Source organism: Dendrobium catenatum, unplaced genomic scaffold (genome assembly GCF_001605985.2).
Source record: "Dendrobium catenatum unplaced genomic scaffold, ASM160598v2 fragScaff_scaffold_1117, whole genome shotgun sequence".
Taxonomy (NCBI): domain Eukaryota; kingdom Viridiplantae; phylum Streptophyta; class Magnoliopsida; order Asparagales; family Orchidaceae; genus Dendrobium; species Dendrobium catenatum.
Window position 1 is genome coordinate 1177384 of NW_021319579.1, and position 13784 is coordinate 1191167.

General features: G+C 35.5%; 1 protein-coding gene across 2 annotated transcripts in view; it reads right to left on the minus strand.

Annotated features, from left to right (window-relative positions):
* The window catches only part of LOC110113801 (potassium transporter 7), a 30956-nt gene extending 19275 nt beyond the window's left edge, over positions 1-11681 (minus strand). For both annotated transcript variants that reach the window (XM_028698623.1, XM_020846501.2), the window contains exon 1: positions 11426-11681. In XM_028698623.1, coding sequence (XP_028554456.1) covers positions 11426-11436 — 11 coding nt within the window. In that variant the 5' untranslated portion in view covers positions 11437-11681. The remainder of the gene's footprint in view (positions 1-11425) is intronic.
* Positions 11682-13784: the final 2103 nt, after the last annotated feature.

A 13784-nucleotide genomic window follows, 5' to 3' on the forward strand; every position in this document is an offset into this window, starting at 1 on the left:
GATTATGGAAGCCATACATTTATTAAGAGGTTTGATGGAGAAATATAGAGAAAATAAGGATGATCTACATATGATATTTATTGATTTAGAAAAAGCATATGATAAAGTTCCAAGAGAAGTGCTATGGAGAGTTCTTGATAAGAAAGGAGTCAATAATGCTTATATTCAAATCATTAAAGATATGTATGCAGGAGTTATTACTTGTGTTCAAACACAAGGTGGATTGACCAAGTATTTCCCTATTTCGGTTGGGTTACATCAAGGATCAGCCTTAAGCCCATATCTTTTTGCTTTAGTCATGGATGTTCTCACTATACATTTGCAAGATGATGTACCTTGGTGTATGCTTTTTGCTGATGATATTCTTCTTGTTGATAAGACTAGAGAGGGAGTTGAAGGTAAACTTGAATTATGGAGGTCAACCTTAGAGTCTAAAGGTTTTCGCTTGAGTAGATCTAAAACGGAATATATGGAGTGCAATTTTATTAGTAATAGACCTAGTGAGGGGATTGTGACTTTGGGTGATCAAGTCATTAATAAGAGTACACGTTTTAGGTATCTTAGATCTATTGTTCAGAGTGATGGTGAAATAGATGGGGATATTATTAGCAGAATTCAAGTTGGATGGTTGAAGTGGAGGAATGCATCGGGTTTGTTATGTGATAGAAATGTACCCCTCAAACTTAAGGGGAAATTCTATAAGATGGTAGTGAGGCCTGCAATGCTTTATGGTGCCGAATGTTGGCCATTAAAAGAGAAGCATAATACTAAGTTAAGTGTGGCAGAGATGAGGATGCTCAGGTGGATGAGTGGCTTTACCCTTAGAGATAGGATACGAATGAGCATATACGTGAAAAGGTTGGAGTAGCTCTAGTAGAAGATAAGATTAGAGAAAGTAGCCTTAGATGGTTTGGTCACATAAAACTACGGCCTTGCGATGACCCGGTTAGGAGAGTAGAGGTATTAGATTTGACTTATGTTAAGAAAGGTAGGGGTAGACCTAAAAATACTTGGTTAGAAAATATTAGGAATGACCTTTGTTTATTAGATTTAAACGAGAATTTGACTTTTAATAGGACACAATGGAGAAAAAGAATTCATGTAGCCGACCCCACGTAGTGGGATAAAGGCTTGATGTTGTTGTTGTTGTATAGTTAGTTTGTGTTCGTTAATATTTGACATTTCTATATTTATGTTTGGTTTGATAGTATTTGATTTGTTGTGGATATAATGAACACAAACAAATATATCGACCAAATAAGTGATATTCTTTAGTCAGAATAAATAAAAAGATAATAAAGAAAAAAACTCGAAGACCTCTGCTATGCCTTAGAAGCAAAAACATCAAACAACAATATAGAAACAGGAATAAAACTAAAACAGTGGTGGTTTTTTTTATTAAAACTTCAATAAGATAAAATAAGATACATGTCTACAATTCAAGAGGTAGTCGGCTCTCCCAATCAACCTAGACGCTGCTAGAAAGCCCTAAAAAAATAACTATATCAAACACCCACAAAACTCATCAATAGCATGATTTAAACCCTAGACACCTCCCCCTTAAATAGCACTAACCACCATAATACCAATAGAATATTCATAAACAAATAAACATAATTTAGAAAATCTTCCTAAACAATTAAACATAATTATGGAAACATTCTTAAATAATTAAATACTTCCAAAATAGTATAAACATAACTTAGGAAACTTTCTTAAACAATCAAATATGATTTAAAAAACCTTCCTAAACAATTAAACATAATTTAGAAAATCTTTCTAAATATTTTCCCCTAGGCCCCACAAGGTGGGCCCCTTGACACATCAATACTCCCCTCTCAAAGAGCCACCATGTCCTCAAGGTGTAAGGGAACTACCTCCTGATCAATATGTTTTAACAACAAAATCTGCTTCCTGTCAAGAACCACTTAGCACATGATCCAATTATATATCCTTCACTATCTTCTCGTACTTCACTCTAGAGAATGTACCATTTTTAACAGTTTAACATCTTTGCCAATGCCTTTACTTTTTATTCCCTTGCTACAGTCATCCCAGTCATCAACTATTTTTTTCCACTCAAAGCCAGAAAGGTAAAAATGAAATGGCACAAAAAACCAGGTGACAACAAGGAACCATATGGATGCAATGAGAAGCATAAAGGTTGTTGAATCAGTAGTTGCAAATCCGTAGATTTAATAAGTAATTAATGGAAGCATAAATTCCATACCTTTTGTAAAATGACTTCTTGAGTACATCTTGTAATTCTCTGCAAACTTTACATGTCACCCAACAAATCCTTGTCCAGTAGCTCTATACTTTGTTCCGCCGTATAGGATTGTCCGTCCAAAGTAATAGGATTTTGTTCCAAGCAATAATGTAAAGAACACTAAGTACAATTGAAGTTACATGATGCTTATGTCGCCTTATGCAATTCTAAATCCCCTTTTCAGCCCAATCTTCATAACCATGGATAATGCCATCAATAGACCAATCTAGACGACAGATTGAGATGCCATAGTAGCCTTCAAAGGATTATTTCCTCTCATCAGTGCCTGCTTCATAATGGCAGACTCAAGCCTACTTAATTACAAGTAAGGCTTGCCATAGAGGAAAAGGACAACTATGATAACAATCATCATTGAGCTAACATAAAATCCTACAATCATGAAGTAGTAAGAAAGCATGCAGAAGAAGTCAAATCGATGGCCCAAGTGATAGATATCTCTACTAAGTATTTGTTATCCATTGCTGCAAGCAACCTTTGCTTCAAACCTGGAGATTTGGTTGAGTCCAACATCACGACCTTTCCCAACCTGAATATATACTCATTGTGGGTAATATTTCATTGCCTTAATGTCGAGTTGAATCCTGCAGAGATATCCTCACTTAGGTTGATTCCATGAGAAACCTTGCTAATTTCACCTCTAATAATGTGAAAAACCATGTCAAATGCATATGCATTGAATTCCTTATGAAGTAGCAGGAACTTAGGCCTTTAGTGGAGTAGTCAGAACTCTTTGTCCAATTGTCACAAAACTTGTTTCTCAGTTTGACATAAATCATCCCAAAAATGAAATACTTCCTGTAAAAATGTGCCATGTACACCAAGAATGGTTGATGGGCGCAGTCCATGATCTTCATTGAATTCCTCCAAAAGATTCCTCATTATCAAAGCCTCTTCCAAATAGTTATCCTGGTTCACATCAATTGCCTGAAGAGCCTCCCCTCTGGTAAAGACAACTGCATGGTTTGATTTTCTGGCTCACCTTCACTAATCTTTGCTACTCCAGGAAATTTGATGTAGTAGATTTCTTGATCAGCACCATCATCTTGGCTTTGCAAGTTTATTTCTTTCCCCTCTTCATTCACATCTTTCCCTTTGCTGATCTACTTATCCTCGGAAGAAACTTGTGTATCACTTATTGAACTCTCATTCTTCTCCTCAATTATTTGCATCTTCAACTTTTTCACCCTAGGATGACCACTACCCCAACAACTTCTTCCTCCTCCAGTGTAGCGGTTGTCAGGATCTCTCCATGTTTCCCCCGTGTATCGAGGGTGGGACTCCCATCTTTCTTCCATCCGCTTCACATGACCTGATCCCCATGGCTCAGCCCGTCCTCCTCCGATCGTCCACTCTCCTTGCCAAAAAAACCTCCCATAGTGGTTGACCACTCCACCACCTTCACAATAAAACTCCCTTCCTATGTCCCCCCCCCCCTCAGAAAACCCTATTTCCCCCTTCTCGGAGCCCTAGAAGATGGCTCTTGATGAAAGGAGCTCTTTTCGCCGAACTCTTCCCATCTGACCTCTTTCCCTTTAGATATAACAAAGGGAACCAAAATTAAATCTTGATTAGGGTTAACAATTGGAACCGTCGGTGGGGTTTTGGATCGCATCTCCATGAGCTTTTTCATCATCTCCTCAAGAATTTCTTTTCCTTTTGGTTCAACCCAAGAAATCACTGGTGAAGCTTTCGACTACATCTTGATCATTTTTTTCATCATATCTTCCAAATTCTCAAACCTTTCTTCTATCGTTGAAATATGTTCATTCATCGATCCCACGTCCACTCGTAGTTTCCCTACTTCCCCATTCCAACGCTTCTTCCAACAACTCAACTCTTCTTCCGACCATCAGTACTCGGATCAAGGCTTTAATAGAAAAAAGCAGCAACTTTGACGTGACTCTAGCCTCCAAACAGCAAAGTTCAACGAACGGCAAGGAAGATCGCTGTGAAAATCAGCAACAAAACCCCATATTTTGGTCCAGGAATGTGCTCTGATACCATTTGATATGCCTTAGAAGCAAAAACAACAAGCAACAATATAAAAAATGCAGTAAAATCAAAACAGTGGCGAATTTTTTTTATTAAAACTTCAATAAGAGAAAACAAGATATAGGTGATCTACAATTCGAGAGGTAGATCGGCTCTCCCAATTAACCTAGACGCTGCTAGGAAGCCCTAAAAAAAGAATTATAACAAACACCCACAAAACTCATCAATAGCATGATCTAAACCCTAGACAACTCCCACTTAAATAGCCCTAGCCACCATAATACCAATAGAATATTTCTAAACAATTAAACATAATTTAGGAAACCTTCCTGAACAATTAAATATAAATTTAGGAAACCTTCCTAAGAAATTAAGCATAATTCAGGAAACAATCCTAAACAATTAAATACTTCTTAAATATTATAAATATAATTTAGGAAACTTTTCTAAACAATTAAATATGATTTAAAAAACATTCCTAAGCAATTAAAAAATAATTTATGAAACCTTTCTAAATATCTTCCCCTGGGCCCCACAAGGTGGGCCCCTTGACGTATCAGCCTCATTATACAAGAACACCATACTTAACACCATATGCAACCTCTAAACTATTATTTAATTTTAGCATTATTTTCACCAAAAAATTTCTACAAAATTAATATTTAATAGAATATATCCTAGAGAGCCAGACATATACAAATGAAGATTTGTTTGTGTTCAATTCATTGAGAAATCAAGCCAAAATTTTGTGCTCATGTTCGGTTTATTAGTTAATGAACAAGCCAAGCATGAATTGCATGAGGAGCTGAACACGAGCTATTTGCAAACATCATGCTATATGGACACCCCAAATTACTAGATATATTAAAATCTCCTTTTCATGGTTCTAACCTTCACAACAATAATAACAATTAAGTCTTTATCCCACCACGTGAGGTCGACTACATAAATCATTTTTCTCCATCAAGTCCTATAAGAGTCAAATTCTCAATTAAATCTAAAAAAAAAGGTTAGAACCTGGGTTAAATGATCACATCAATAGTTCCTTGGAATGTTGTCTTCACCAAGTTAGTTCCTTGGGATGTTGCCTTCATAGCAGATGACTTCCCTCCGAAGGGTGATTGTCACTACAGATATCTAGTTCTATAAGTTGAATGATCACGTCAATATTCCCAAAGTGAATTAGTTGAGGTTGCTTGAGCTTTACCTAATCGTGATAATGAGAATTTAGTGGCATTAGAATCAGTTCATGAGAAGCATGATTTAGAAGATCATCAATGCATGGACATTCATGGTTTAATTACTTGAAAATACTTCTAAATAGAGGGGAAGGCCTTCATGGTAAACCCAAAAGATCGTTGAACCTAGGAGGCTAGGAATATGCAAGAAGATTTACTTGCATCAAAATTAGAAAAATAGACTGCAGCGATGCAAAAAAAGAATGCAATCTATGAAAGTTAACCATGTTTGGGATTTGATTGACTTGCCACCTAGTAGGAGAGCTATTGAGAATGAGTGGTTTACTAAAATTAAATGACAGCTAGATGGATTCATAGCTCAATATGAGGCTAGCTTGGTGGCTGAAGGCTTTCCTTAACGGATTGGAAGAATTATGAGGATAAAAATTGTTTCAGAGTGGATTATTATTTTATGTAGATCTTGAGCTATATAAAATAAATGTAAAAACTGTTTATTTTTTTTTTTAAATGGTGGCCTCGACAATGAAATTTATATAGATCAACCCTTAACGTGTTGTTGAGGGTTAGAAGTAAAAAGTTTGTACACTTCATAAGTTATATATGATTTGAACTGAGCATCATGACAGTGGAATATCAAATTTCAGCATGCCAACTTAGAAGATGGATTTAGAATGTTAAAAAAGGGCCAACGTGTGTATTATAAACAGTATAAAATGGATTTATAAAAATCTTTAAAACTTGATGATATCATTCTAGCTGAAAATAAGATGGAATTGATTAATTCCATTAAAAGGTGGACATTTTCAAATTCTAAAATGGCAGAGATGGGTGAAGCCAAGCATATCCTTGGTTTAGAAGTCATTAAGGAAAGTTCTAAGAAGATTATTTGATGTGAAATATAAATAATGTGAAAACCACTAGGAGTTACTTCAAGAAATTAGAGAGAGAAAAGATTAAAGTTTTGCTCCTTTAAATTTAACGCTAGCACATAAAAGTGAGTTAGGAATTTGAAAATTTTAACTTTATTAGGTCCAAAGAAATGCAATTGAAATTAACCAAGACAATTCTTTCAAAGTTCCAGGAGATTTAAATGCAAAGTACAATTAACAAAAGTCCAACGTTTAACAATGAGAATTTCACCACGAGGACCGTCTCACTCACTTATTAGTAGGCTTTTAGCGGAGAAAGAAGAACCAAATAATGAGAGATATTACCACTACAAAGATGGCGCCGAGAACTTTGTTGGTGGAGAGGTAGCCGGTGGGGATGGATGTAGTGGGTGGCTTACGAGGCTCCACTCGTAGCTTGAGAACCGTCGGTCGATGATGCTCACAAGAATCGGGACGACTCGATCCAAGTATTCTTCAACTGTGGCGTCGTCTTCAAATCCTACGTCAAAGCACAGAGATTTTAAGATGTTGATGCTTCCGTCGGCGTTGAACACGAGACCCCATTCAAACTCGGGATCCGCCATTCAACATTGAAGAGAATCGGAGAGAGAGGTGTCGTCTTCTCCTCTTCTTGCTGTAATTTCCCAAGAGAGGGAGTGAGGAGGTGGTTGGCCAAAACAGAGAAAGAGGGGGCGGGTGGATGGGATGAGGAAAATTGGGTTAGGAGAGGGGAAGAGGAGAGTTACACAAATCTGAAATTAATTTCAGGATTTGAGTAAATTAGAGGGAAGCAAATTTGAAATTGATTTCAAATTACCAATAGAATTAAGGGGCAATTAATGGGCATTAATGTGGCCCATTAAAGGAGAGGCCGGCGGGCTCTAGAGAGAGAGGGAGAGTGTGATTTCAAAACCTGAAAATAAATTTCAGGTTTTGAATGAAAATATGGGGCGAATTAATTTGAAATTGATTTCAAATTAGTTGGTAATCAATGCCTTAATTGGTGCATTGAATGGGGCTTCACCTAGGGTGAGGCCGGCGGCATGCTAAGGGGGAGAGAGGGGAATTCAAGGGAAAAGGCTTCCAATTTAGGATGATGATGTGGCAATAGGTTTCATAACTCCAATCTAAATCAAATTGAAATTGAATGCCATCATGAAAACTTTCCTAAATTGGATTTCCAAATTATGAAAGAATTTGAAATTTGAAATTCAAATTTCAAATTTGAAACAATCGGAAGGAGGGGTTGGACGGGTGGGGAAGTCGCCGGCAAGGTGGCCGGCCGGGGCCATGGAAGTGGCTGGCGGTGGGCTTCCAAGGGGCGGCGGCAATTAGGGTTGTGGAGGAGGAGAAGAAGATGGAGTGAAATATGACCGAGAAGATATAATAACTTAACCACGAGCCGCGGACTCTTCCAACGACTGGTGGGCCTTGCGATTTTCTCCCCTTGAGCTCTCTCCCTTCTCAAGCTCTCATGCAAGAAGAAGAAGTAGAAACAAAACAATTTTCATTCAAATATTCATTAAGCTCAAAACAATACATGAGACCACTATATATATGTCTCAACTCATACAAAGAGAAAATACGAAATTGCCCTCTGGGCTACAATAACAAAATAACTCCCCACAGGGGTAAAATGGAAAGACTGCAAATAAAATACATCATGACATCTAAATCAAAAGTAGAGGCACTGAATCGTGGTCGTCGATCTGCGGTTTCGCCGGCGATAAACATGTCAGTAGCGTCTGTCGATGTCCTCATCATTATTAGTTTTATCTTATGATACTTATATTATAAAGGTGCTAGAAAAATTCAGTATGTTGAACAATAAACATGTAGATATTATAATCAACAACAACAACAACAACATCAAGCCTTTGTCCCACTATGTGGGGTCGGCTACATGAATCCTTTTCACCATTGTCAGATCTCAAGTCCTTGATGAGAAAAGTGGAGGGTTGCGTTAGGTAGTCGACAGCCAGAGTAAAACTTATCGAATAATCATGGCGTAGATACTATAATGAAAAAAAAAATTGAGTGTAAATATGAGCCAAAAAAATGAGGAAAAATATAAGACGTAAAGAATTCAATATGCAAGTGTGGCAAGTAGTTTAATGTGCTCAATGAAGCATAAACAACCAAATATTTGTTACTTAGTCAGGATACTTCATCACTATTAGGCTAATCCGAGTACAACACATTGGATGAGTGATAAATTACTTGTTATCTTATCAGAGTAGTGTGTCATGTTTGATTTGATATATTGATATTAATTGGGTTCAAGATGTGGATTAGCAAAAATCTGCTTCTTGATATATTTTCTTGCTGAATAATAGTGTGATATATTAGAGTAGCTAGAAATAGTTTCGCAGCTTTATCCAGCATAGGGACTAAATATATAAAATGCTCCTTTGAAGTCTACAAATTAGTGCAATTGAGGAGATTTCTAAATGGTTTGGGAGTAACTGCATGGTAAGAGAATATGTAGCAATGAATTACAATAGAACGGGCGCTTTGGCATATGCTAAAGACCAAACCATACTAGAACAAATCATATACAAAAATATATATCATTTATTGAGAAACAAGCTTGCACAAAAAAGTTGTATTGAAGTACACACCTACAAGGCATATGATACATTTACCATTAGCAAAGGATCCTTTTTTTTCACGTAAAGTTTCTAAGCCTAAGAAGAACGTAAAATATTCTTAAATTTGTGCAATTCACATTGAACCACTTTATTAATGCGAGTTGTATTGTGATTGAATGATTAAAGCAGCATAATGTACAGTTAATAAGAGTAATAATTATTGATAGTACATTATATTACATAGCACCTTAATACATTGAGGTTTGAATTATCACATGCAATGTCTCCTTCACTAAGCAAGAGTCAATAAGTGCTTTGATTATGTTTGTTTGACCTTGGGTGCAACGGGAGAAGAAGAGACGTAATCAAAGCAAGATCGATATTGTGCTTGCATGAAAAAAAAAACCATCCTTATATGTCAATCATACTTAACTAGTCTCCTTGGTTATTGTGCCAATATGCAGCTTATAATATTTAATCAAAACATTCTTAAGGCAAAATGATCCAACCTAGATTTATCTACCATTCATAAATTCATAAGAAGCCATAGGAGAACTCCAATGTTAGTTCCCTATAGTTTTTGGACATGGCGAGTTTGTTACATGCATTGCAACTATAAAAATATTTTCATGTCAAAGTTGATGGCATACAGATTAATGACTTTCATAGAAGCATGTTTTTCATACAAGTGAATTCTTTTATTATATTTATTTTACCCTTGGAACTATCAATAATATTCTAAGAAGAGTGGTTGGTGACTGCTTCCTTAAAGCATCACTAATGGCAATGATCAATGCCGACTAACATGGTGTTCTTAGAAAATGACTTCTCTAACTTTGAGGAATAGGTATATGACAGGAACGTAAGTTTGACGCAACCCTTTATTGGTATTTGTAGGCATACCAATTATTAAAGAACTGAATACGAGTAAATAATTGAAAGTTTGGAGCAAGTTTCTTGATAGAAGATGCATAGCATCATCAAGAAGAGTTGAGAAATGCTTAACCATATGCTATTCAAGCGAGTTGGGGCATGCAAACATAAACTTCTATTTTTTTTAAAAAGCTATGCATAGAGATTTACCTGTTGGTCACCATACTGGCCACCAAAAGGCTTCTAACTTGGGTGATCTTCCAAAGCATGTGTTCGTGATATACCAATTCTTTTTTGTATGAAACAAGAGGAACTTGGAATGAATGAATGTTTGACACATTTTAGTTAGTCTGGTTTTTTAATATAGTGTCATGTTTGAGTGCGATATTTTTGAAAACGAGCTTGTTATGGCCAAGCAAGTGCAATAATCTTCTACATATGACACGCTATTTCATTCCCCGCATTAATTTTCCTTCACAAATGGTCAATGGTAGTTAACTCTACTAATTGTTAACATAATGGTTGGTTATTGATAATGAAGGGGTTTTTAAAGAGGAAAGTGTTTTTAAGAGAAAATGGACAGTAAAGAAAGCCTTTAAGAAGTACATTCAAGTGAAAGTGATCTACAGAGGCATTTTATCCAATGTTGTACAAAGTGTGAGTTCCTCGTGTAATACAGAATGGCATAAACACAACCAAGTGAAGATAACCATAGATCTAAGTTTTCATTGTGTCAAGGTATGCTCCACAAAGGGATTGTTTGGCATCCTACTTAAAACAAGATTTAAGCCAGATTTAGCTTAAATGCTGCAAAAAAAAGGATTCTTCGAATCCTAGTATTTTAACAAATCTCATTTCATTCACAATATTGTTTAAATATATGATTTACTAGACCCTAACATTCACAGGAATTAATTAATTTAAAAATTTGTAATCTCATTAATCTTAGATTCTAAAACAAATAGCAAATAGTTTCTAAAATTTTACTAAGATTTAATGGTTGTCATACCAAACAATATTCGGGTTTGAATCCTCTCAAATTTTACTGAATATGAATTTATAGGATTTACTAAATCCTACTTGTATCCAACCAGGCCCTAATTCTTTCAATTTGTAACCCTAACGACCTAATCATAGCTTCTAAGCCTTGCCACATATATTTACTTCTTAGTAGCATATTTAAGAGGCTCATACCCAGCAAACAATCATTGAATTCTGGCATACCTAACTTAAAATATAATAGCCATAACATGTTTCGGTGGCGATAATTAGCTATCAAGTTAAAAAAAAAAAAAAAAAAAAAAAAAGAGGATGAATTCCACTTCCTGAAAAGCTCAAAACTAAAAAATCATCCAAATCTTACGTCTAAAACTAAAACCCATCATTCACAGATCAACTTCCAAACCCATGATCCTTACAGAACCTCCAAACCCTCCCTCCTAATCCAAATAGACGAAAAAAGCAATCAAAAAGTATAAATAAAGCAATCGGAAGAGCAAATAAACACGCTATATCCCCTCATGTCCAATTCCATAGGCAACTATTATCTGAAAGAGAAAAAACAACGGAACGCTTAACACTAGCACGTACCCTCCCATCATTGGTTTGGGAATCGGAGTCGTCCCCCTTCTCCTGATCCATCGGTGGACCAAGCAAACCGCAGCGAAGGTCTCGGCGATACGCCGGCGAACCCTTTTCCTAGTATCCTTAACGAGGAAACTTAACGAGAGATCGCGAACTCGAGAACCGGCGGTGCGAATGGAAATCTATGGCCGGAATTCCCAATACAAATATTACGCCCACAATTTTTTTTAATAATTTACGCCTACTTTCACCACATCTCAAGCTGGTGGGAATATTATATCTGTAAGCCGTGTGGCTTAATTTTATTGGAGTCGGGATGTGAACCAATATTTTTTTTAAGCTCATAAAGGTGATGCTAAATTAGGTTTAGTTTGAGATAGGGGTGTCAATTCGGGTCAGAGGGTCGGGTTCGGGTCGAACCCGGAACTGACTCGGCGCTGTTCGGGTCAACCCGTTTTTAAAAACGGCTCAGGTTTCTAGACACGAACCCGACCCGATTCGGGTCCAGGTCAACCCGACCCGACACGAATGACCCGAAGTTGACCTAAAATTGCTAATTTTCGAGTTAAAATCGGGTCGATATTCGATTTTCGAGTCAAAATCGGGACAAAAACGGGTCAATCTCAGGTTTTCGGGTCAAATATGAGTTTTCGGGTCAATTTCGAATTGCTGGGTCAACCCAAACCCGACCCGATTTTTAAAATGGGTTGATTTGTTCAACCCGAACCCGAGTTTGAGATGGATTTATTATTTTTTTTATTTTTATATTAAAATATGCTTTTAGAAGTAGTAAGAAAATAATCCCAAACAAAACTTTAAAGTGAACGATATTGGCCTTTTCTATGTTATGATAATAGAGAAATTTATGTTTTATTTTTGTAAATTTCTTACTATTTTTTAAAACAAATTATTAGTAAAAAAAATTTAATTTGAAATTTTTTATAATAAAATTTATTTTAGAAAATAACAAAAGACTAAGCATATTTTATATACCCACTAAATTTTTATTTTTTTAAAATATTTTAAATTTTAATTTGAAGAAAATGTCTATGTTCAAATTGGGTTCAAACATTATTCAAATAGGATGCGAATAATTTTTAAACTTGGGTTAAATTTTTTTATTCATCAATTGAATTTATTTCAAATCTATTTATTTGATTCTCTACCTAATTCCATGCCTAGTCTATATCCAATAGTCTCTTGCTCAAACCCACTACAAAGCATATAAATCATTAAAGTTTAATTTCATTTAATATTATTTAAAGATTAAAAAATTCATAGTTGTTGAAGGCAAAGTAAATCGAGTTGACCGATTCATACTCATTATTGCAGTCTTCTTTTCACGCCGTTACAAAAAATCTTAAACAAAAGGATGATGATATTAACAATGAGAAGGACCGGAAGTATATAGAGGAGCTTGGAACAATGTTGCTCGGAGTTTTGAGTGGGATATAGCTCGACGTTGGATACAAGGATGGGTGCAAAAGAGCCAAGCGGGCTCGCGAGTCGAGCTTATCAAGTTTCAAGCTCGAGTTCTAGCAGAATTTTCAAGCTCGTTGGATTATCATCTCGAGTTCAATCGAGGTGATAATTATTGTAAGCCACGCCATGGAATGTAGGGATATAGGCTTTGTGAATAGAACTATAGAGGAGTTTCTCTACAGTTTTTAAGAAAAAATATTAGAGAAATAGATAATATATAAAATTGTTCAATTTTTAATTTTCTTTAACAATACTTTTGAAGGTCTATTAATCCTTGAAATTATGGCTCTGCTAGGGTTACGCCTCTTTCGTCCCTTCCGCCGCCTCCTCTTCGCTTTCGTCTGGTGAGCGATTTTTTTCCTCTTTGCTCTTGGTTTCGTGTATGGAGGCTTCCCGTATACGTGATCCTGGTTTCCTGAGCGGAATAGCGGCTCCTATTTCGTTCAAGGATGCGGTTTCTGGTATTTCTTCCTCCTCTTTTCCTGCACTGAATTTTTCTTCTAAACACTAAATAATTATTCAAAGTTTATATTGATTAGATTAATGTATATATTATGTTAATTTGAAATAAATTCATTTACGAGAAAATTAAAATAACTTAACTATTAATTTATGAGTTGGAATTATTTATGTAATACGTAAAGCAAAAAAAAAAACAATGTGTAATTGAATTTGTTTCATCAATTTGAATAATCTTAAGTAATAAAAGATTTTTAAATTAAAATTTGAATAATTTTATTTGTTAGAGTAATGTGTTTATAATCATTTTAATATAAAATTAATTTATGGATAATCATTTTTATTTTTTTAGATTAAGTAGAACTATATATGAACACTAATGACTAATATTTGAGACTATTAAACCTAAAAATAATTTAAATAA